Here is a 26,601-nt window from a genome sequence, read left to right on the forward strand (position 1 = left end):
ACTTTTCCATGGGAGAGATCCAGGAAAAATCATGGTAATACCATCACTTTTGTTCTGCGGAATTCCAAGTTTTATCTTTGGAATGCTTTCCAGGACAGTTTACTGTACATTCATGACACTTGTGAGAGGCTGACCAGGTGCCAAGCCCTGAAATCCATCTAAAGTGCCGTGAGTGCTACCAAAAAAAGAAAAGCCACTTCCTTGGCATGGAAGTTAAGATAAAGAATGGATGGGGTTAAAAGGAGAAGCAGTCCTACTTCAAGAGCATACATATTTTTCATATAGTGCTGGTTTTCTGTGGGTATTTAATAATTTTAGGACTCTGATAACTCTCTTGACACAGGAATGAATTATTTAAAGCTAGTATTAGTAATTTAGTTTAGTTTTGATGGCTGCCAGCTGTAACCTGACAGCACTTCGGTTCAGTCACGTGGAAATCCCCTGTTGTATATATTCCAGCGTGTTGGACCTCTTTGCAGTCATCAGTTTTATATCTTTCTGCAAATACCAGAAGAAAGATCTTTTTAGGTTCTGGCAAAGATCTTGGAATGGGAAAACGTGCTGGTTGCCAAAAAGGCACTGATTACTCTAACAGAGTAGCCTGGGGTTTCTATCCCTTCCCTTTTAATATGTAAAGTTGTTTCTGATTTAGAACTGACTCCTGGAAAAGGTGTTTTCCTCAGTGCTCATTTGTGTGTAGCTGGTCTGTATGTTCTCTCAGAGAACACAAACCAGTTTTCATTTACTCAGAAGCAGGAATAAATTTTATGCCACTTAGTCCTACATTGCAGGAGACAGAGAATACAACACAGTAGGAAGAGAAACAGCACTTCTATTGCTTTCTAATCATGATTGCAATAGCAAGAATTATGCAAAAACTTCACAAAAAGTGTAACAAAAGAACTACCTTTAGACAAATCCAGTATGTAAGGATCAAGTAGGCAAATATCCTTGCATATTTCAATATTCATCTTTAGATTTCAATTCCATCAGAGAAGTACTTTTTCCTTCCTGATAGAATAATAGATTTTGATAATGCTCCAACAGAGAACTTAATAATTGGTTACAAGATGACTTTGGACAATGGTGGCATCACTTTGAGGTGGTTTGGGGGGCTTAGGGCTTGGGGTTTTTGTTTGGGTTTATCTTTGCTGGGGTTGAGTTTGTTGATTGTTTTGTCGTATTGGGGTTCTGGAGGGAGGGGTGGGGGTATTTACTTGGTTTTTTTTCTGTTAAGGTGATCAGGTGATGCTTCAGTAAAGCCTGAAAAAACTATAGACACATTCTTGGCTGAAATGCCCTCTGAAATATTGTCTTTCATTCATGCTGCTGAACTGTGGAGTAGACAGCGCTTCCTATGTTCCACATCTGTATGGTGTGCCCTGGCCACATCTTCTTCAGACTGGAGAATCTATTAAGTTATTTTAAGCTTTCATTCTAAAGGGACTTTGCTTTTTAAACAGGGTTTGTTCTTATGTTAATCTCAAAGGTGAAAACCAAATGCTGGGACAGGACTATTAGTTTTAATTTCTTACGTGGTCATGGATAACCCCAAGCAGCAGCTCCAGACAAAGTTACAGAGATCTTTCCCTTAGACAAGCCTTGCTAAGCACCAGTTCTGAGAAACTCTTTCCATGTTATTTTCTTCTCAAAATATCCCCCAAGCAGGTATTGTGAATTTTGAACACTCAGAAACACGAATGTGAAGATGACAGCATAAAATATAATTATTTCTGCTTTCACATCAACAGAATCTTTCACTGTTACCACACCCTTATTTTTTTGTACTGGACTCTTGAATTCAGAATTAGGAAAAATGGGGATATTACCTAACAATTCCTGCAGTATTGAACGTCAATACATTAATATTCACTCGGATCTGCAAGAAGTTACTTGGTGGCTCTGAGCCAGGCACAGCCAGACTCTTGGCTTCACAGAATAACTCACTGAACAAATCTTTTATACAGAAATACTCACATAGCCAGACCTGGATCAAACACTTGGTCTCCACAATTCCTACAGCAAAGATTTTCACGCCACAGACAACCATGGTACACAACATAAGGCTTTGAGCTTTTCCACACATACTCAGGTACTCCAAAACTGCTGCCTGCTTGCTTGTCTTCACTAGCATTTTTGTACTGATTGGCTTTACTGAAGCACTGAGAACCAACTTAAATTCACAGATTTAATTTTTTTTTTTTTTTGCAAGGGCAGCAGGGCTAGGTAAAGACTGAATACTTAAATGATAATATCTAATAAAAAGCTCACAAGCAACCAACAAATAAACACGCCCCCTCTTCGCTATTACTTTTCCTCAGTTGGAAACCTGTTCTAAAAATAGGCCAGTAGGACTGTAATCACGAGTAAATCAGTCATATTATACCTGAATCTGTAACAAAATGGAACACAATCATCAATACCTGCAGACCAGGCTGTCGGGGACCCCTGCAAAATCCGGGTTTGTGCCCAGAGTTGTCTTATGTAGGACTTTCTATAACATCTTTTGCAAACACTGCATTAAATTTAAACAAAAATAAACCCCACCACTCTAGCAAAGCAGACTAAAGAGAAGCAGGGAGGCTTGAGAACAATATACACTTTCAGCATGAAACTGCCATGATATCATTCCTCTGGCTTGCCAATATATATACGTTGAGAGACTGTGGTGGGGAGGAAAGAAGGAAACAGAAACGGGGTTCTTTGTACCATTACGAAATGCAAAGGACTCCTTCTCCCTCTCCCCCCTCAGTAAATCAGGAGGAAATTGTTACGTAAAAAGAACCAGGAAATCTGCATGAACACCACAGTAATTTCTGAAAACCTGGGTTTGTTTTTTTTTTTTTCAGTCATTTTCCTTGATTTATGTCAGTTGGCTTTGCAGGTTTTACACACAATGCTGAATATGGTTCTATACCTTACACATGAAAGAATACTGAAAATAAATTTTAAAATAGAAATTAAAAAAAAAATCTGTAAAATACATACTTTTTGCAAAGGAGGTTTTTTAGGCCATCCAGAGTTATCCTCTTACTCTTTATAATAGATGTCTGTGCTTTACATGTATACAAAGAAACAAAAACATAATACACCTTGACATCAGGAGGTGTTTGTGGGAGGAAGCTGTTTGTTTTTTTTTTTTTTTTGCTCAAGCTGTAAACTGACTTGGACTTTACTTTTAGGCACTGATTTTACTTCCCACTCACAGATCCCATTCCTACTTTTTTTTTTTTTTTAATGCATTTGCACAGGGAACAGACTGGAAACATATTTGATGGAGCAGAGAAAATGGGCACTATTCCAATCATGCTGAAAGAGAGAAATCAACCTTATTTACTAGTGAAAATTAGAACCTGTTGGCATGAACCATCCAGGAACACTGAGGAAGCCCAAAGTCAATGTGTTGCGCTTTTTAATGTTTACTGCACTTTCCCACATTCAGCAAAATTGCATCAGACAATTAAAGATGGCCTAATCAATGCTTTGTTTGAAAAATCCCTCTCCATGACTTTTGCAACAAGTTCAGTCAATACCTATTTTGGTTTCCCCAATGAAAATGTTTCCTGAAACAGAAAAAGAACCACGTTACACAGGGGAAAAAAAAAAAAAAAAAAAAAAAAAAAAAAAAAAAAAAAAAAAAAAAAAAGAAAAAAAAAAAAAGAGAGAGAGAAACGACGACTTTGAAAATTTCATTCCAACAAAAAGGGAAAATAAGAGTTACTTTTGTTCACTTCATGTTTATATTTGCCTAAATAAAACATTCCAGTTGTGTATTACTTTTCCTACTTCCTTGATAAATCTCAGCCAGCTACCAGAGCATTGGACCAGGATAACTGATAATCCTGATGGATTTACGATGGATTTTATTTCCCCCCCACCCCACGTAAGAATCTTTTCTGGATTCACTTTTTTCGTGCTTTCTATACTGAATTTGACTGATCTATGTTGAAGCTGCGAAACTTTTAAATGAGGTATTCCTTTATTCTAATCTCAGTTCACCTCCCTGCCAGTCCTCACATTTTAACACTGTGGGACCTCAGCAACTTCCATCTCCACGTCCTGGAAAGTGCTCACTGACCCAGAAGGACAAGGGAATTGCAACAGGAGTTGTGGGCTCTGACCAGCTTATTCTCCACCTGACTTTTGAGTGTCCAAGGAACCGAGCAAATCCTCTCAGCTGTGTGTGCAGCCTCATGAGGTCTCAGCTTCACCTGAGATATTCTGGAACCTGCAGAGATACCAGTTTAGTTGAGCTCAAACGTCTTCCATAGAGAGCAACATGTTGGAACAAAATGGTATCAAAATGTTAAATATCTGTAACAGATTAAAGAAAAAATAAAATTAATAGACACTCTCATCTTTGACTAGTAGGAGAGGCATTAGTTGATTGCCAAGATAAAAGGCTTTGGTACACATTGTGTTTTTGAGTATCCCTGCCACACCACAACCACTTGCAGCACATGGATTTATATCCATTGTTGTTCTAATGGAAAGATTCAAAATAGTGTCTGGGTTCAAGACTGAAATTCAGATTTCAGTCTGAACGTAAAGATTAAGTATTATACCTCTATCTCATTGAAAAGGAAAAAGAAGAATTATAAAATTCAGGCAAAGGAAGGGTTCCAGTTTGGGGGTTGGAGGGGCAGAACACAGAGGAGGTAGAAACCAGTTCCTTTACAGGTAGTCAAAAGTGTAAAACTTTGAGACAGAGGTAAACCCCCACTTCCTTCGTATTTTAAATGTCTTTGAGATTATTAAATCTTCCTTCAAACGAGAAAGGGAATGATTATGGCTATGCATTTCCCAAATATTTATAAATATGCGTCCCTGTGAATAAATAATTTCTCTTAAATGCAGTAAAGTTTCTGTGACATTAACATGGTCATGTATGTTTAAGATGATACAAATTGAGCAAGACTGTCAAAAGGAACCCAGCAGATGAAGCAGCAACTTGCCACGTTGTGACAAGATGGGAAAAGGGGTAATGGTTTTAAACTGATGGAGAGCTCACCCTGTAGGTGAGATGAATCCAGTCCTCAGATTCTAAAAAAAATAAAATAAATAAATGTGGGTTGTTTTTTTTGTTTTGTTTTGTTTTAAGAGAACAGAACCCCAAAATAAAAACTCAACTCCCCCCTGTCTCTCCAGGAAGAGTGGGCGTCTCACAACTTCTGTCAGGAAAGAAAAAAATAAGTCCTCATGGAACAGACTGGTTGATAAATTCTCTGCCACACAAATCATGACTCTTCTCATTAAAATCCAGTGTTCTATATTCCAACATGATAAAGAGGATTTGGAAATGCAGCATTTGCTACTTTTCTTCTGATCAGAACTAGAGGGCAGCACGGAGGACAAAGCCATCAATCCCCTCCATGGGATGAAATCCTGCTGTGTTTATTTATTGTAAAGAGTCCTTTATACCTTCACTCACATCTTGTATGTTGCCACAGAGGTGCAACGGAGCTTGAAAACAAAATACAGCAGATATAAATAGTGTTTAGTCAACAACACGAATGCTTACAAAGTGTGCCTGGACACAGCAAGAGGAAAAAGCCTTGCTTTTGCACTGACAAGACAATGACAAAGGAATAAAACACCTTTTAAAATGCACTTTAACGTCTTCCTGTTATTTTAGGAATGGAAAGGCCAAACCACACTGCATTAAATATTTTAAAAGCCTACACATCATTTTAGTTAAATCATGGCCAGCCCAGATCTATGTGGAGCCATCATTCCTGAGTCAAGATATAAAGCTCAGCTGGAAATTGCCACGTAAGCAAGAGTTCTTTAAGAGGATTACCCTAAAGCTAAAGAATACTGCAATAGATAATCAATGCACTGTTATGCCTGAATCCTAAATGTCCAGTGAGGATCCCTCATGAACAGTTGCAGAAGCTTTGGTTTTCTCATGCCACCAGCTCCATTTAAGCTGCATTTATTGTCTTCTCTAGGTGGCAGCACAAGTTACATTTACAGTATAAAAATATACTGCAGGCAAAGGATATCATAACAAAGAATCAGTTTTTTTTTCCTTTTTAATTAGCACCGCATAGTAATTATCTAAAACAACAGTGAAGAATATCAACTTAAATTCACCCCCTAAAATACTGCAGCGTTCCCCTTTAAAAGGTAGATGTGCCTGCCTTGACTGGATTAAATATTATTCACATTGGTGTCCTAGAAGACCTTATCAGCTTGTCAAAAAAGTTTAAATAAGAAATGCAAAGCTCAGTGCTATTCTTCTTAAAGAGCAACACCACAAACAGCTGCATCTCCACTTCTGAAGCATCTGGTTTACCAGTTCTAAACTGCAAGCACAAACTGCTGTCCACGTCATTAATGGAAGATGTATTATTGTCTGGTAAACTTTAAATGGATTCTTACAAAATGATCCACCTATTAAACAGAAACACAACGAGAAAACAACCAAACAAAAAGGAAACACTTTCCCTTATCGATATTTTCAGTATAAATTTATGGGACCCAATCTGTGGTTCTCAACAACAAAGGTTTTTTTATTTTCAAAATGCTTCTCTGTAGCCTAATGGTGGAATGGATTAGCAGCGTGTTGGTGCTCTTAGATATGCAGATGCTAGTCCAGTATCTTTCATTTAAAAGGATTTAGAGAAGCAGCAAAAGGAGAGGAGGGGAGTCACGTAATTCAATCTATTTTCGTACTCCCAGCATCTTAGGAAATAAAGTCTGAAATACTGAGATCTACAATACATATTTATCTAACTTTGCCAGTACTTTAAGGGTAAATAAAGATGAGTAATAATTTTTGGGGGGTAGAATTAATTCCCACAGAGAACAGAGTGATTTTTACCCTGGCATATTCCTGCCAGAGAGAAAATTCCAAGCACCTGGGGAGGTTTTTCTTAGCCGTGCTCAGCTCTTGCAGGCACCAGCTGCATTAAGGGCACACCAAAGGCTTCCCACACCTGAACTGCATTGCTAAGGAAGTTCAGCTGAATTTGTGGGCAATGAAGATATTACACATAAAGCTTCAGAATACTCTACCCCGGCCTTCTCCCAAGGGGAGAGTTCTCTTTCTACTGATCTCAGGGAATGTAAAATCATTATAATTTCATCTCTAGAAGTTTAAATGGTAAATACCTTGGCAGGAAACCACTGCAGGTGTATTAGCCATTTCAAGAACTAGAATGTGACACTTCTTCAAGACGTGTTACACCCTAAAAAATGCACAATGTGATTTGCTAACGAAATTTTCACATCTCCAAGTGGAGCTCTCATCGTGCATCGAGGGAGACGCTGGGAATTAAAGAAGACACAATATTTGACTGCCCACAGAAGGGGGTCACTGAGGCAAACAGGTCTAAGCTAGAAAGAAAAACTGCAGCACAGCCTGTCAGCTCCACTGAAACATTTCTGACATGCGTTCCCACATGAGCATTTCGTCAAAAGGTTTCCAGCCAAGTCTAACGAGAACTTCATTGGGGTGAAAGCAAAAAGGAGTCACTCCCAACACTTTTCCATTAAATTAGCAGTTAAGAATTTGATTTATGGAGGTTTTGTATTGTAAAGAAGTTCACAATGAACCCTTTCAACGTTCTCGACACATAATTAACATGAACAGTCACAGAAATGCACCAGATCAATGCAAAAAAAATATAGAAAACTAAATTAAGAGGGGCAAAGTAATATTTGTTTAATTTCTGGCACTTTTAAAGTCATCAAAGAGATGTCCATGGGCTTCTGGCTCCACAGAATTTTCTAAACCTGCGTAAGAAAAGCTCGAGGCAGGAAGGGGAAAACTGAAAATACAGAAAAGAAGGGAGAGGCAGGACAGAAAGTGCAACTGTAAAAACAAGCAAGCTGCTACAACTTAAACTGGAGGAGGGCAGGGTCTGCCTGATGTCAACAGATTGATGTCAGAGTGTAAAAGAAAATATATTTCCTGACTCTTGTACAGGCAGCATTTAAATGTGATCACCCCACTGACACGTTCAGCATCCCTGTTCATCCAAGAGCTTTTGAGTCTTGTGGAATGAATTTTAATGGCCCTTTAAGGACTTTTTTTATTTTAAACAACAAACAAAACCTCAGAAAGCTGAGAAGAACTCAATGAGTAAGACTGAAATGTACCGCCTACTTTGTGATTGCAAAGCTGGTGGAGAGGAATTGCCACGTAGTGAAGTGTCCAGCTGAAAGGTCTCCAAAACCTCTTTACATTTGGGGCATAAATTAGGGCTGGACTTTAGACAGGCCCTTCCCGAGGTCTTTTGCATTCTTGAGTTGAGTGTGTTTGTCTACAAACATGAAGAGACTAAGATCAGAAGCCCAAAGAAGGAGTCAATGATTGTCCCTGCCCTGAGACCCGAGAGGTGTTCTCACAATTCACTCCCAAGATCCCAAGCATCCCACTCCATCTCCTTTGGAAAAAGCTTCATTAAAACCCCAGGTCTGCCTATGATTTAGACTTTTTAGACACCCTTGAAAGGTATTTGCTATGGGTAAAGCTTAAGGAAGGAATTTCACTGCTATAACGGTAAACTGTTTTGCAGACTGGAAGTGAATGGGCCTGGGAAAAGCAGAACAGATGTTAAAATCTTCAGAATAAAGAAGAGAAAAAAGCCAGGAAAGTGATGCTGAAGAAAAAATAACCAGAAGACAGAAGCACACCAAGCAAAACCTATGAGTACAACTTATGTATTTAGATTGGAAAGGCAGAACAAGACATTTGAGAACTGTATAACCAAATCTGCTTTCTATTTCTTCTTATTTCCAGTTCTTATATGATATATCCTCCCTACCTGGATGGTTTGGAGTAAAATGTGCTTCTGTGTTTATACATAAGTACATTTTTCTCACCAGGAAGAGGCAATAGCGCACAACAGACTGTCTGCAGAGTGCTATTATATATAAAAACATATATATTGCACACACACGTGTTAGTAAATGCCAAAATAAAGTTTCTACACAGGTGGGTAAATAACAGCTTTCATTTCCTGTGATTTATAAGAAAAAAAAAAAAGGCATTAAACAAACATTTTATTATTACCATAGCAAAATAATGCTAAGTGATATTAATTATTAGAAGTAAGAGCAATCACATACTTATCAACTGATCTTCAACATAGAGGACATCTATCTTGGAATAATGAGAAGTTTCAAAGCCAGGCCCCATTATATCATCTACTATATATATATATATACATATAATATACCTAATATGACTCTAGTTGCACAAAGAAATAGTTTTTCAATAGTTTTGGTGCAGAACCCAAGGATCTGGATGTCATCATGGGTATGGACCAACAGGACAGATGTCTCTGAGAGAAGCTTGCCAGTATATGGGAAATGTTCCTACTTACACATATATAATGTAATAAACACAAGATAACTTGAAATAAGAATTCTTGTCACTGAAACTGTTGAAAAAAAGACTTTTTTTTTTTTAAAGGTGTGACTGACATTTTCTAAAACACTCCTGTGCTGCCTTCTGCAAGTAGTAAGCACCTCAGACTCTCTGACTCTCTATCCCAAGTTATAAAACATATATTTGTGCAAGTTTTCATAACTTGCTATTCTTTATTTTAAAAAAATAGGCTTATTAATTCAGTACCAATTTAAAAGACTAAGGCATAATAGTAGGATGTGAGAGTAAACAGGGAAATAATTAATTGTATATGGCACACATACAGAGATCCCACTAATGGTAAACCAATGTTTCAGTTTTAAATAAGATGGTCAATTCATTTATTTGGAGTCAATAATATAATCCATTACTGTAACACATGTCTTCCATCTTTTTTTGTTCAAGTAGGATTTAGATTCTTTCATTTTTATTTGGGAGGATGGAAAAAGAACTCACAAGCAGATATATTTTTTATGGAAAATAGATTTTTAGCATCTAAGCCACCACAGCATTATGGTAATCATGTTCAGTTTATGCCTCATGGAATTATAAGGCAGAAACTGAAAATGATTGCCCATGCATAAAAAAGTATTTTCCCAAGTTAAAAAATTACTCTGCCAATTGTAATGGGGCCATTACCTTAAGAAGTTACTATGATACAAGAGAAATTCTGAAGGACTGTCCCCCCTCTGTTTTGCCATACATTCCAAAGGGTCTTTCTCCTTAGAATTAGGTTGACACATGCAACTTGTTTTCTGTGGTTTTTTGCATGAAATCTGTGTTCTGCCACATTTTATTTTTCTTTGCTGTTCCTTTTTCACTTGTTCCACATATAGACATCAATTAATAAAAGGACGTACTTGGGGCACCTTTTCTTCTGTTTTTGAGGGTTTTTTTAACAGAAATTGCAGAGTTTAATAATATTATTAAATAATTTCTGAAAACAACTATCTTAATCATCAATGAACAGGTGCCAACTCCTACCACATGGCATACTTGTAGAATCACTAAAATTATACAGGTTTTAAGTCCTATAGAGGTTACTGGGGAAAGCTAATAGAGTAATAATACAGGTTTGGGTGTACTAAGCCAGCCTAAAACAATGCAAGTGTTGATCTCAATTCAACTGGAACACACTGGGTTGCAAAAATTAAAAAAAAAAAAAAAAGGCATGTGTTTGGCTGTGTCACGCTGTGTAAAGAATATATAAAGTAGGAGGAACCATCTGAGTGGCGTCAAATAGGGCGGCCAAATATCAACAACATTAAAAGTCAGCTACACACCTCAAGTGTGCCTTTTCACAAGTGTCCAAAGGATTCCAAAGCAAGGCTAATAAATCTACTCACGTACACGATTAGAACATGTAGAAGGAAGAGCAAAAAACTTACCGTGATCCAGAGAAGAGTTTCAAAACGAGGTTCAAACCAACCCAAACCAAAACACAACTGAGTTTTAAAACTGAAGAATATGGACTTGCTTCCACCAAAATTCATGGCAAGTTTCCATTACCATCATTTTTGCAGGAATGACCTCTAATACTGTGGTTTAATATCTGATCTATATTACTGTTATTTCCTTTGCACAATTCAATTTGGAATGTGGTAGCATGATATGAAGAAGGTGTTTTGTTTGCAAACTGGGAAGGAAATCTGGCGTGGACTAGATGGTACAATAAAGAAGGCCAGCAAAAGGGAATTTGACACTCACCATTCTGGCAGAACTCAAATTTCTCAAAACTAGAAGATTAAAAATACTTTGATGCTGGTTTTTTGAAATTAAAAACAAAAGGAAGAAAATCTAAGTGTTAAACTGTGCCAGGTTATTGAGGTCTTTGATTAATGATCATTACCTTCTTCAGTCATTTGAAGCTACTAATAAAGCTGGAAAAAATGGAAAGAAGCATAGCAGACTCCTAACACATTACTATGGAATATATAAGATTAGCATATTCTCAATCATTATTACCATAGACATAAACAGAGATTAAACAGGTCAAAATTAAAGTTTGGAAAGTATAGCTGTGCTAAATTCAGCCAGATAGTAATGCTAGCAAGTATTTATACTAATGATTAACTTTGTGCTGTGGGAATTAATACTCTACATACAATGTCTGAAATACGAGTCTGGGTTTGGAAATATCTGTTAATCAAATTAAGTACTATGGACATTAATGTTTTGCTCATCCTACTTGAGCAATATATCTTAGTCGTGGCTTGGCAACTCAATGATCATGAAGTCTTTGATCTGTTTCCTGACCTGTCAAACAGTATCAGCCAAAACAAAGTGGAAGAGAGGCTGTTTTAATGCAGTGGATGCTCTTTCAGGACAGACTGAGAGGAAGTCATCATGTCCATTTCTGAAGACTTTTCTTTTGGTTTCCATTTATCAAAGAGAGAGCAAAATTCAGTGCCCCAAAGTCAGAAGGATCTACCACATACTAATAATTCCTTGGCTCAGTTAACACACTGTAGGTTATTTATTCCCCAACAGTGTCCTAAAAATGAGTCAGTGCTGTTTAACAACAAAAATATTTTCTCCTCTTAATCAGTGATGTAACGTTCAAAGTGAAGGCAGCAGATACTGGCAATTCACTACAAAGTAAAAAGTAAAACCTTTACCCTAATAAAGAGGATCTTCTCTCCAACTCTGTATCTTCCCTGTGAAAGACGCTCCACGCAGAACTTATTGGGGCATTTACAAGGTGGATCTTCAGAAATGTGTTTGACCTGGGAAACACAGAAATCATTTACAGAAACTGTTTAAAATAACATGTGTAGTAATGTCATTAAGACATTAATCATAACATATCTCTAACATAAGTCTTAATAGATGATATTTTTCTTATTTTTTCTTTATTTTCTTAATATTTCTGTTGTCCCAGAAAGCACCCTATGGTGCTTCCAATAACAGCAATTATTTAGGAGCTGTGATGAGTTAAAAACAGATGAGCACCACACAGCTCAACGTTAAATTTGCTCTGTTTAACTGAAGTCAAACAGTTTGGATGAATCCTGATTTGAATTTTTAAATTAGTTATTCGAGTGAGTTTATCAGCATGGGTGAGAGTTCACCATTTCTGGTGAATCAGACTATTTAGACAGCCAGTGTACAACAGGAACAACTTGTATGATGACTTAAAACACAAGTGCAGGTTGCTGAGGATGAAAAAGGTGTAATTGCTGCATATTTTGGAATGTGGTACTAAGACTGGATTGTGCTTAGGGACCTATTTGGCAATGGCCCTCTGAATAGTGTTCAGTTTTAAGGGATTTCTTGCACAATGCCACATGGCATTTATCACCTCTGGAGACTCTGGAAATTCAAAGCTGAAAATAAATAGTACGAACTGTGCCTTAATGCTGTGCCTATCAGAGTTCACCTAAGCAAGCAGAAACCTGCAGTAGCTGGGCCTAACAGGTTCAAAACTGTGTTTTGAAACTGTGTAAGCAAAGTAGAGCCATCTTCAGCCTATGGAGAATGACAGCAAAGAGATTTATACCAGTGTGAAACAGAGAATAATAAGACCTTCACTGCTGAGCCTGCTGTTGAGGCTTCCATTGCCTTACTACTATCCCAAAGGACAAAGAAGTATTACTGAGTGGAATTTGGAAATCAAATAAGGAAGCAGAGGGAAGAATTATATTCTATTTTATTCTGTGTCTGGACTAGACGAGCACTGCTGCTGTTTTATGGTGTGAGTGTCTGGGGCAGTGTGGGTCAGGAATCTAGCTGGATGGATTCCATTCTGCTTCTATCCCTACTGCTTTCTAAATTAAAGGAGGTGGTCAGAGACAACCTTCATGCTCTCTGCTCTGCTTCTACAAGGTATGCAGTCACCATGCTCCTTCTGCACAGAACTGTTCTCTCTCAATTCTGTTGAAACGTGAGTGCTTTTGCGAAGGTAAGGAAGAAACACAAACCAAAAAACTTTAAATGTAATTATATGCATCAAAGAAAGAAAAAAACCAAACCCAAGAGTGTTTCAATAAAATGAACGAACATTATATTCCATCTGCTCTTTGTAACAGGGAAGTGGCTCATGGATTTTTCAAGAAGTGCTTTGTAACTCCCAGGTGGCACATCTACCTCACAATGTAGCAGTTGCCATGGTAACTGCTTCTTTTTACAGGCTAGATTTTGTACTTTTAAAATTTAACCTCTTCGTGGTCTCAAAGTGTGTCCTTTTCATCTGAATCCAGCTGTTTCGAATGAACCCCTATGGGTTTGCAGCAGAGAAGTGAACACTCAAGTATGCTGCCACGAGCTTAATGAAATCCAAAACAAGATGCTTTTGTTCTAACAATGAGCAAAACAATGCCTGGCTTTTTTTTTTTTTTTTTTACAATGTGAGAAACATGCAGAACAGCAGCATAAAAATTAGGCTGAAATGTCTTAGAAGTGTTTGTTAGCATTCAATACAGGTCGGCAGGAGCCAGATCTCCCAGTCCTGACTCAGTCCTTCCTCAGACAAAGCACCGAAGTGGGAGTTGATGAATAAGAAGTAAAGGAGCAGTTAAGAAGGGAATGGTGGCCCCAAGCACAGAGCTGGGCTAAGCTGCAGAGCTCCTACACAGTGTGAGGAGTTGTGTTTTTTTGTTTGTTTGGTTGGTTTTTTTTATTTCCAAGCTTCAGACACAAATAATTACGGTCAAAAAGAAATTAACCCTATCAGCCTGCAAATGTTTAAGAGATACAGTGGAATGTTAAAGTCAGGTTTGTGTGTGCTTTGCAAGTAAGTGCATGTCAGAACAGACCGGTAAGGAAGAAGCTTCCCCCCACAACTTACAGCATCATCCAGCAGTTTCCCTGTGCTCTTTTTCCCAGGAGACTTTGTTGGTGACGGTGAAGGAGATGGAAGGGGAGCTGAGAGTGTTTCCTCCTGCTCAATTTCTTTTTCTAACTTTATTAGTCCAGGAGGCTCCACCCCAAACCTTTTGGAAACATGCAAGCAATATATTACTAGTTCGTATAAAGTATCGCACATTTTAAAACAAAATGGTGCCTTCATTAATAAACATGTATAAAATATATCAATCACTACTGCCATTGTTTCAAATTAATAGAAAAAATTAATTTAGATGGAGTCTCGCAGTTAATCAAATTTACAGGAAATGCAGGGGTTTTTTTCAACTTTGTTGTCTGATAACATGGTGAATTTTATTTGCCAACATTGAACAGAACCCAGGAAAATGGAGAGAGTTCTTTCTTTCAGAGAGACTTTAGCCTGGAAAAGTTATCATGCCAGGTAGACTTCTCATAGCAAACTACTTGAATAAATGAAACCATACTTTCTTCTGTAGCAGAAAAGTCCACAGCCCAGATGCAGAACTATACTGACTTATCTAGGTAAAGATTTGGGCAGTAAAATATTGAGCAGCAAGAAATATGTATCACGAAAATCTAAGCTAAATACCATAATAATGTTAGAATACAGAGAAAAGGCACAAGCACACATACCAGCTTTTGTGTTTTTCTGATAACATTTAATTCAGTCACACTGCTTAGTAAATGAATATAAAGAAAACTAAGAACCAAATCTCTGCTTGTGTTGGCCTCTAACTGGTGCAGTCTCCCTCATGAAAAGTCAGCCAACACTGAGGAAAGCACTTACATACAATCCATTGACTTCCTGTCTGTCTGCAGATGCTGACAGGCTGTAAATCATTAAATTCCTACTGGGCTCTAAGCCTACTCCTGCATACAGCCTTACTCATCAAATAAAACTCCTTCACTCCAAGCAATGCTCCTTCTTTGCTTCTACTGCTTTTCATTAATTTCCACTTTTTGTCTTTGGGACAGATTTTTAAAGCTCCCCGTACTTCCAGTATTCTGAATTCCTCTGGTGACAAGTTGGAAAATAAAATCAATTAATAAACACACAGGCATTTTTTTTTTTTTTTCACATACTGTATCAAACTGAAGCAAATTTGCTGGAAAGCTCAAATTGTTAAACCCACATCTTTTCTGTGAAGGGTAGAGGTGCAAATTCTGCTCGGGAAGGTATGCTGAGAATTTCCTTTTCTGCTCCTTTCTAGCCTGGCCTCTCACAACTACAAATGAAGCAGCACCGGACTGTAACATGATCTCCTCTAGACTTCTTAGAGCACCACTTTCCATTTTTAGTAAGTTAAAACTGAATACAATAGCAGAGAGATCTTGAAATTGCTCAACAGTAATTCCAGAATACCTGTGGGGGTTGTTTAACTGCCCAGAGTTTAACAGTTACCCAAGAACTTCATTTTTTTTATGCAGAAAAGATAATTTAGCTGCTTTCCACTGTACAGTCTCTGACTTTGAAACGCTTTGGGAGAATGCTGGACCTGTGCAACCCACTGCAACGTTCCTGTGTCTTGTCAATTTTATCCTGCAGGACACTTCCCTCTCTCATAAATCTTCTCACTGTATCCACACGACATCTGCCAGTGCACACAAGGGCCCATTTTAGCTGTTGAAACTTTGCAGATGACCTCAGAATTTTGTTTTCACAAACAACTGAAGGCCAGGATAATTTATCAGGCAATTCTATTTTTATTAGTATCTGGGCTTTGAACTGCCACTCCTTGAGCCAAGTGGTCACACCAGTTTCCCACTCGCTGTGCAGTCCATCCATCAAGTCCATCTGTCTCTAATTTGGAAACCCTGAGATAACATGCTAAAAGCATTGCTAAAGCAAAGGTAAACTACCACCTGTCTCCCCTCCTCCACAGAGCATCTGTTTGTATAGGTTCAAGTTTAGCAGAACAGAGCTCAGTTCTATCTCCTCCTCAGACAATCCTCATTCTTGCTCATTTGTGCCTCCATCATAAGCCTATTTGCATTTAAATAGAAAGGCTTAGGTCGACTTACGGGAGGTACAGACCCTGAAGACTCAGAGTAATCTAGCCGGGCAAAGTGTGCCAGAAGCTGAATCCTCCTGACGAGTAAGCCACTTTGAACGTACCTTTCTGCTTCTAAAGCAGAAATGGGAAAAGTAAGAGGTTATTCGGTGTCTCTTTTTGTTCTTTAAAAACAGACTGAGGCACCTTTTCTTGAAAGCAGACCCCCAAGAGTGCGAACAGACACGATTTGCTTTACAGGGCAAGCAGACATCTGACTTCTCCTTAAAGCAGCACAACAATGCCAGTTTAATGTGTGCTTTCCTACCCTCAGTGGAGGCGAGTATCAGTTCTCCTTTCCCATAGAGTTCCAGTTTACCTCAGCTCAAAAAAAACCAAAACAAACCCTGGGCTCCTGTATTTGGTTTTCAATTATGTTTCACCTGATGTTCCACTTCAACAGGTTTTTGTGCACCTTTGAAATGTGCGAGATTGTTTGTGTGCTCCTGAATAGGTGCCAGAGCAGGGACAAGTAGGTAGACACGTTATTTGACCCCTAATCTATAAACAAAATTTAAATATAGGAACGGAAATACAGAAAGAGAAATACAATATATAAACCGCATTCATGATATATGGTAATATACATGTATTATAAATATAAAACAAAACACTAATACTTTAAAGGCAAAGGGGTAGAAATGCATAATAAATCAAAACATATTTGTTTTCATTATTATTTATTTTGGAGTTTTTTTAATATATTTTGTTCTGGGTTTGTTGTTTTTTTTTTGTTTATTTCTTTGTTCAGTGTTTCTTTTCATGTTTCACTCATTCCCTCATAGATCTGTTGAGAAATCTCCGGGCAAAACAAGATTAATCTAACTCAACCCACTTCAGTAGAATCCAACACTGCCCCTGACATGCATTCCCATAACCAACATGGAGCAGAGATTCCTGACAGTTGGGTGCTGGGAAGTCTCTCCCCAAGCTGAGGGTCTTGAAAGCACCTTTTTTTTTTTCTCAGCTAAATTAAGATTCATTACACTCCATTTCATTAAGCACATACTTTCTTATTCACGGGAAGGTAAAATAATTTTTTCCCCTCATTTGGACTGAATTCAAGTGCCAGAGACAACAAAAATTCCAGAAAACCGGAAACCAGGGACAAATGTCTAATTAAGCAGGTTCCCATGTGAGTTCATTCAGGAAATATGAATACACATAAACACAATTATGACATGGCCAATACTAATTCTTAAGCTAGGAATAAACAGGGGTCTCCTTCACACTGATTGTCACCACAAGGAATTCTTCTGAAATTAATGAAACTATCTGAATAGTGAGACACTCCACTTGGATACACATGGGTGAGCACAACTGCAATTTACATGCAAGACTGAGCAGCAGCACTGCTGTTCATGTATTTTTTAGCAAATTTGATGCACTGTGCTGGTTAAATCTGCATCTGCAAAAAGGGAAAATCATGTTCTAGTTACAGTTATTTTGACTGTCTAGCAAAAGCCAGTGTTGTTTTGACATCAAAGGTAAACATCACACAATGTACTGAAGGTCCAGCATGGCTAGAATCATCTAGGTCAGATTTAGGTCGTGTGAAGATCAATTTATTACCAGTAAAGTTAATTAAATCGCAGTTGTTTATAGAGAGATCTGGTTGTTAGAAGGAGAAACAGCTCAAAGCTTTATTTAGAAACAAAAAAAAATTCAATTCTTTCCTCTCCTAACACAAGGATAGCCAACAAATACCTTCACTGGAGTGATGGTACAGAGATTTCATTATATTTGTTAACAATGGCCTTCAAGATATTCTTGAGTGACATCAAGACAAGCATTATCCTTGAACCTAATGAGCACAGAAGTTAACTTGAGATGTGCTGATTTATCAAGTCTCTCAACAGCCACTGCTGTCAAGAATGCAAATATTTCATCATGCTTCAAATATTTTCACCCACCTTGCTGCAATCCTTCCAAGCTCCAGCAAACAAAGACACACCTCTCTTGGCTGCTTGTGGAGCACTGGGAAAGGAAAAGGAAGATGGAAAACATTGATAAATAAAAGCTGTTTTAAAGATCTAAGTGATGGAATGGAAGCAAACCATCAACATATGTAACTCTTGACTCTGATAAGACTCAGTTTTCTTTGGCTTGCAGCAGAGTTTCACTGGAATAAAAAGGATGGGGTTGAGTGATTCTCAGAGTGCAGAAGCTTTAGGAAGTTCCCTTTAGTTATCTAAATTACTGAGCAATTATTTGGCCTAATTGGTAATCTGCAGGCAATTCATAAATATTTAAAAATAATCAAGAACTCTGGCAGAACACTTAAATTAGTCAAAGGTTAAAAATAACATTAAAGCGATACTTTTCTTTCTGCAAACTAAGAGAATTCATATCCTTGAGATCACTACTTGTCTTAGCCAATTGAAATCACAAAGATAACAAAATTGCATTAGCAAAGACATATCTTTCTATATATTTGGTCCTGAATTTTTTTATACATCTCCTCTTAAAGCAAATGTGGGACTGGGATGCTTTAGGAATTCAGTTCATCCTGGTCAAAAATCCCAAACAGACTAGACTTCTTTATATATACATATAATATGCAAGTTTTCATGCCTGGCTTCCACACAGAACATGCAGGGTTTTGTTAAGCTTCAGAAGCAGCAAAGACCCAGCAGGAACTTCTGAAGGGCAAGGAGGAGTGTGTGGTGCTGAAACATCCACACGTGGGCCTGAAGGTCTCCATCCCTTCTGATGGGCTCAGATAGCTGGCTCAGCCGATGGGAGGGGCAGCTGTCATGTCTTAGAAGGGCTCATAAGCTGCCAAAAGTGCCCCAAGATTCACTTCTGGGACCTTCCACCAGAGGACTGCACGTGATCCACAGTGTTGCCTCAGGCTGTGTAAGACTCCCTCCCACCCAGGGGAGGTACCTGGGCTTTCCCACCTGAACCTGACCAATATTAACCCGTGAAACTCCGTGTTTCATGGGCTTTCCTCCACCTCCCCACGGATCAAGACTGCAACCATCACTTCGACCAACAGACACTTAAATTGCAACAATCATGTCTTGCCACTGGGTCCATAAGTGGTGGTATTTTCCCTCTTTGCTATCTACTCTTATCCTTTCCTTCTTACATATTTCCTGAAGTGATATCTTTATACTTTTATGCTGTTGCATTTCTATAGATAATAAGCAAAATGGCTACATACCTCCTTTTCATTGCAAATTATTCTAAAAATAAACCTGCCATATATAAAGTCATCTTTTAACAATTAACCTCACTTTTGGGGTGGGTCATAATAATTATGAAATACCAACATAAACCAATATATTCCCCCCACACACACGGATTCTGATAGGTAATGTTCTGTAAACTATTTCAGCTAAGCATATAAGTAATATCCAAAAATCAACATATGAAGAAAGGACTGTGGTTGTTTGGTTAATGAACTCCCCAAAACTCCAAAATGAAGAAAGTAAAAATAGAAGAAAATAAAAAAGTAACTTCTGTGTACATCATCATCTGTTGTCCAGAAATACCTACTGCAGTAAAGCCCTCATGCTGTGGATAAAAATCAGGTTTTAAAAACTTTGGCAATAATCAAAAGATTAGCACCTTACTCTTCAGATTGAATTGACACCAAAAAGTAATTACATTTGTACATTACACAAAATGTATTTGTGTAAATCAGGAAAAAAAAAAAGAAATAGCCTCAAAATCAATTTGTTTCTAATGAGTAAAGGTCAAGACAACAGCTGTATAAACATTTGGCAATCTAAAGACTCACCTAACTCAAATGCATGAAGCAAAAAAAAACATACCTGAAAAAGATATTTCAATTTCTAGTTAAAGCTCTGAAAGTAATTACTTTGTTCCCTGTACAAGACCCCAAAACAGGAATCCACAGACTTAAACATCTCTAGATAACTAACACCCTGCAGACCTTCAGTTCTGCAATTTCATCCTCCAGCTCCACTGATGTGAATAAATGTGTGTGAGCTGAGTGCCCAATATCCCAATATCTTTTTCCAGTGTCTGTGTAGCCCTTTCAGATGTGTACATTCTTCCTCTTTGAGTTCATCCAAATATATTCTAGAAGTGAAAGTGCAGAGCGTGAAAACTGAAACTGTATTGCACTAGGAAAAATATTTTTATCCTTCAGCCATCTGTTACTAAGAATGTAAACAATGCCATTTCAGACATTCAGCTATTCTCAATATTCTTCCAGTAATTTCATTAAACATTTACCTTTACTAGGGATCAGTATTTTTTAACTGTTACATTTTGTGGCCCTAGAAATGTATTCTGCTGCTTTGGTTTTAAATCAGCTGGGACTGCCCCAGAATAAAACTCGATTTTAAGAAATAAGGCATTCCCCAAAACATAAGTGGTAGAAACTGGGTTTGGAATAGTCAAAGAAATTCAACTGTAATTCATACATATGCACATCTGATTAACTTTGGAAGGGAGGAGAAAAAGCGATGTTCAACCACTGTTACTTGCAAAAAGATCCATAAACGCAACTAGAAGAGAATTTGATTAAAAAAGGTGAAACATTTTGCTGTCAATGCTCCTCCCCAAACAAAATTAATTCAAGTCCTTTAGCAAATCTGACTCAAAACACAATCTAGACACGTTTCATGCACTTCACACTGAACAACAACGTGACACGGTGAAATCGTTGTTAGGAGGTGAAGAGCTGTGCAGGCCATCAAAAACCACGAACACAAACACCTGGTCATCTGAAAGGAAGGTGGTGACACAGTGCCTCCAACAAGAAAATGTTAGCATTCCTGAGGACTATACAGCATATGCTTTGGGGGACTTCAGAGACAAATTAATGTCGTTTTGTGTACTGCTGTGCCCACCGGATGACATAGAAATTTTATAGATGTATCACAACAAGAAAACTAATATAGCCAGCCTTAATTATAGCCGAAGTGCTTCACTTTGTATCACAAATACAATTTTTATATTTACTTTCCTATAATTTTTCAAGCTTTCATGTGGGGAACAGAACAAAATTCCTGGAGAATCATTCTCCAGTCCTCCCCTATGGAACACTAGCAAGGTGAATTGTCCCTGTAGGTGATTATAAGCAAGTTGTAGTTTGTAAATACAAGAGATAAATGCACTGTGCATGCATAAGATGAATGGAAATATCCATCTTGCTTGAGAATCTCACTGATGACATTTGCTTGACAAGAACACAGTGGGAAGGTTTAAAAATAGTGCATGCAAGTCCAGCTTATTTTAGGTGTCCTGGCACTTGAAGACCCTTTTGCTTTCCATCTCATCTCTTCAAATGTTTCTTACCTGCTGTCCTCATTGCCTGCATCTTTTCAAGCTACCTGCAGCCACTCTTTTTTAAACAATAATTCTTTTTCAGTTCCTAGCAAGCTTTTATCCCTGCTCCTCTCTGGAAACAACTGTTCTTCACGCTGCTTCTGTCTTGTTGCTGCCCCGTTCTCCTTTTACAGGCCTTCCTCTTCTGTTCACTCACCCTTCCTGTTCCTTCCATGCACTTCCATTCCTATCACCTACTGTTCACCACATTTCTGTTCTCACACCTCTCTGCCAAGTTTCAAATCTTGGCTCCCACCATTTTTGTAAACCAGTTTTAGTGAAGTCAGTCTTCCTTCATAAGCTACTCTTTTTATTTTTTAATATATCAGGCATAGCTGAATGAAAAAAAGTGGATATGATTTCATATCCTAAAGCATTCTTTAGCTCACTAGAAGGAAAGAGTTTTACAAAGTGGCTTAGTATTTATTATTATAGGCTTCCAACTGCCATCAGAATTCACACTAGGTTAGGGAAAGTTTTCCAAAAGGTTGACCCCCTTTGATCCTTCTTTCTATTGTCTCTCACCTTCTCCTTTAAAACTTCTTATTCTGATCCTACAGCAGTTTTTGTTTGTTCAGTTTTTTCAACTTTGTTTTGTTAAAAACACTCTGTCCAACCTATCCCAAGCACATCTTGCTTCTGAATCAGAGTTATGCTACGACACACTTGTGTTTCCCCCTCATCCCCTTTTCAGTACAATCACTTATGGAAGTCTAAAAACAAGGAGATCTAAAGATAGTAAAGAATTCATCTAGAAGGAATATAGAGATCATCAAAACACTAACAATTTACTGGAATTCATTAATTTAAGGTGTAAATCCAATGGTAATAACACAGTGTCAAGGATGCTTCTATAGTCCTCAAAACAAGACATATTCAATAATATTATGAGTGGTTTAGTAAAGTGTTGTGAAGGATGGGACAAAACCTTATTCTGATGCAACTTCATGTAAATTTTTACACGCTGTTACAATATCTAAATATGTCAAAGAACAGTCAAAACAATTCCATCTTGTATGAAGTCAGAAAAAAGAGTAGTAATTAAAAAAAAATTGTTTGCCCCTGTGCATAAAATACTTGGAAGCAATCAACATTCAAGTATTTAAAAAAAAAAAACAAAAACAACACACTTTAAACCAGCAGTGTTAGAAGAGAGATCAGCCTGTTATTTCCACTAAAACAGGGAACCTGCCCATTAAATTCTCATCAATCAGTTGCATCAAAAGAAGTCCATGTCACATACTGTGTGCACACACGCACAGTTACACAAGCACAAAACATGAACACACCAACAGCATCCAACAACTCCCAGAACAAATGACACACATCAGCATGCTGGCACACTCGGTGGCAAACCCTTTTCTTGCCGGGCAGACTTTATCAGGGAAGAGACGCAGAATATTCGCCGGTTCCAGTTCCTACAATCATCCAACAAGACTCCATTACCACAAAGAGTTTAGAACTTAATGCTTTGTAAGTTCACTTAACTGAAGCAATCATAGGAAATCTTACCATTCTCACTATTTGTCCCAGCAGTTTTCTTCGAGCATTACACTCTTCAGGCTTGAGCACAACCATTACAAATATCTCCACCTAGAACGCTTCCATAGATAAAATTACCACAGCTGTGTGGGGTCTGCTGCCCTGAAAACTATACAGGGGAACTTACAAAGCATACCTACAGTGGGGACAGAGGAGTATTACTCTTCATACACTGCAAAGAGTTAGTGCATCCTGTTCAGAGACCTACATATGGGACAAATTTTGACCTCTGTGACATCTGAGAATCCCATTCAATGACACCGCATTTCAAGAGTTGCCCAGATGATCAGAGTTTGGACTTTGGATCGTATTTTTTGGTATTAACAGAGCTAGTTTCTTCTTCTGTAAATACCCTAACTATAAAATTTTTTTAAAAAAATATGATAAACATGATAAATTGGTCAATGAGTACAGGGAGTATGCAGAGACTCCCTCTATTTTGCAGGATTCAAGACTTTCCCTTCATACCGTGTTGTTCTGACATTTACAGATGCTTTTGTCTTTTCTGCAGCTCTTACAACAGGTACACACCACCCACCTTTGCTTTGCAAAGGCATCAACTCTCAGACTTTCCTGCTATGTCTTAACAGAAAGCCATATTTCCAATTTGTTTGCATTTTAACCTATGTTAAAGCACAATAACTTTCAGCAAGACAAAATACATATATTATAGACTACTAACAAGTTAGTAGTGCAAGTGCATTGTCCTCACAATTTTGAGCTCAGCAATGTTCTCTTTCAATTATGTTTTAAGTAACTACTGATTAGGGGACATAATCATATCTACCAGCATAGCAAGCACCTGATTTTCATTCTGTTTATTTTTCCTTCTGTTTATTTTGGAAAAAAAAAAAAAAAAAAAGTTCATTCCTGCTTTCTTGTTCAGCTCAGCTGAGTAGCCCAAATCCAACACAGCATTTGAACCCATGCTAAAAAGATGGGAGTGTTGGATGTTTTGTGTGCAGTTAGACCTGCTTGATTCCAAACACTCATCTTGATGAGAATGTATGTTTAAGTAATGAGAAATAATAGCAATTAATAATTTCTTAGCTAGTAGAGATCTCATTTTGCTGATCTCTAACAGACTTGTACTTTTTTTTTTTTAAATCAATAATGTCACAAGTCCATCACTCAAAATATTTCAGTTCATTGAATCTTCAAAATCGCTCCTACACTGTTAGAATACCTATTTGCCAGAAAAAAGAGCTCAGCAATGTTTTATATTATACAGTAGCATGAAGAAAAGATCACTATGTGCATCAAATTAAATAATACAGTATTTACATACCTTAAGGCAGACAGAATAGAGCAAAAAACGAGGATAAAAAAATCTACTCAGTGGAGAACACTGACAATAAGAAAGGCTCTCCAATATAGACAGAAAACAGCTGATTTATCACTAGCAATTTACACATCAATTTACAGCTTAACAGCTACAGGGGAAAACAGAAGAAAACACGAAAAACAGTCACCTCTGTAACCGTAATTTCACCACAATTTTTTATTATCAAAAATGCAGAATTCAGTGGGGCAGTGCAAACACTTAGATGTCATTCACACTGCTTTGAAAAGAGCCTTTCTCACTGCTTCGAAAAGAGCCTCTGATATTACTTACCTTTGCTGAATTTTTATTTCCTATGCAGTGGTGAAGGGGTTTGTAGGAGAGAGAGGAACACAGAAGCTTTAGACTGGCAGCTATTAATGATTTATCATTCTTTCTAAAGCATCAGAAAAACCTCCAATGAAATCCAAGATTTGAGTTAGAGCTCAAACTGAGGGAGAACAGCAGCTAGTGGTTTTATCTATATTTTCTATTTTTTAAAATGGTACGGTCACCATCTCCTCCTCAAGTTCATAAAAATGGGTCAAAATGAATTATCATCAAGTCCTAAGTACATTTAGTATTCCATTAACCACAGGTTCTTCTGCCTGCCTTGGGCATTGGAGGTCTGTGTCTCCTCCTGGTGTTTACAAGTTTCTTCATCCTAGACAATGTCCAGTTTCTCAACCATTTCAAATCATCAGAACTACAATTACTGTTCGTCTTCCACATGATTTTACCACACCAAATAAAAATTTCATCTTGAGGAATCAAACAACAAAACAAAGTCAGTACATATATCCTCCTTACTATTTGTCACCTTTGTGATACCACTCTCTTCTGCGCCAATCATTTTCTCCTGGGTATACAAAATAATGCAATTAAAAAAAACCTCACAGGATAAAAGAAAAGACAAATGAAGAAAAAAATTGCCTCAGAAATATTTAATAGGCTATAGAAGTAGAGCAGGAGTGTAAAAGGATGGGAATAGATCAGCTGCAACACATGTAAGGCCTTCAACAGGGCAGACTTTTTGAGCAACAGAACAAAGAAACTTCTTGATTCAGTACAGTGTGTTCACTTGTCTTCCACAGAAACTGATCTGCCTGTCACCACAACTGCTTTACACTTTTGTCTGAGTTCAGACAACAAACATTTGACTCTCTTCTCTTCATGAGATTTGGCTGAAAAGCTCTCGGGGCAAGATTCCTCAGTTTTCCCTTGAAGAAGGAAGAGTTAAACCAGTGAAGAATATGCAGTATTAGAACAGTGATTTCCTAAGCAGTCCAATTCTTCTGATGGAACACCCTGAAGCACCACTGTTGGATAAGTTTTGTCCAGAGCTGAGCAAAGGGAACCAGCTGGAAAAAATGGTCAGCACAGGAAAGAAAAGCTTCGTCTCTTCTTGCCTCCTGTGCATCTCGTTAAATCTGCACAAACAGCCAAATTTCTGCAGCCAGAACTGAGCATGCGCTTGTATCCTGCTCTCTCAAAGCAGAAAAACACCACCTTAGACATTGAACTAAGAAAAAGCCTTCATGCTCCAAAAAAAAAAAAAAAAAAAAAAAAAAAAAAAAAAAAAAAAAAAAAAAAAAAAAAAAAAAAAAAAAAAAAAGTATGTGTAGAGTGAAAAATTATCTGCATGCAAGAAATCATAGTAAGATTTTTCTCTCATTTAAGTTCCTCTTAAAATAGACTTAAATGAATTTCATGTATTGTTCATTCCACAGATAAGGGGCAGAATTAACACAGACACATGTCAGATTTGGAGTCAAGATCAACTAAGAGCCATTCTGTCTTCCGAGGCAAAACACAAAAAACGTTATTTTAAATTACTAACTGCTACCCATGGAAATACATACCCAAACCTTCTGATTCAAACAGGCAGGTGTCATCCACGCCTACATCTCTGCACCAGGATAAGAAATTCGCTGTGTTGTCCCGTGCAAAAAAAGACCCTGAAGGAGCATTGGCTTTGCAAGGAATCTTCCGAACAGGTAAAGTCTGAAAAACAGAAAAAAATTCTCTGTTTAGATAAAATGATACATGCTGGCATAACACTTAAATATTATGAAATCAACATGCAGTTTTTGCACAGATGGGTGACTCTCACCAATGCACTGCCTTGGCCATTAAAGAACCCAAAGCAAAGAAGCCTGAGAAGTGAATTTAACAGC

At 37.7% G+C, this 26,601-nt stretch overlaps 1 protein-coding gene across 3 annotated transcripts in view; it reads right to left on the bottom strand.

The window, feature by feature from the left end:
- GAS2 (growth arrest specific 2) overlaps positions 1-26,601 on the bottom strand; it is a 75,929-nt gene that overhangs the window by 15,496 nt on the left and 33,832 nt on the right. For 2 of the 3 annotated variants that reach the window (XM_027902077.1, XM_027902078.1), the window contains exons 5-7: positions 18,168-18,231; positions 14,166-14,310; positions 11,998-12,105 (exon numbers count right to left, since the gene is read on the bottom strand). In XM_027902077.1, coding sequence (XP_027757878.1) covers positions 11,998-12,105; positions 14,166-14,310; positions 18,168-18,231 — 317 coding nt within the window. Of the gene's footprint in view, positions 1-11,997; positions 12,106-14,165; positions 14,311-18,167; positions 18,232-20,002; positions 20,037-22,850; positions 22,980-23,073; positions 24,028-26,601 lie in introns of those variants that run through there. The other variant, XM_027902079.1, reaches the window with a different exon arrangement.

Source organism: Empidonax traillii, unplaced genomic scaffold (genome assembly GCF_003031625.1).
Source record: "Empidonax traillii isolate 1590-97213 ecotype Southwest subspecies unplaced genomic scaffold, ASM303162v1 scaffold836:size348770, whole genome shotgun sequence".
NCBI classification, from domain to species: domain Eukaryota; kingdom Metazoa; phylum Chordata; class Aves; order Passeriformes; family Tyrannidae; genus Empidonax; species Empidonax traillii.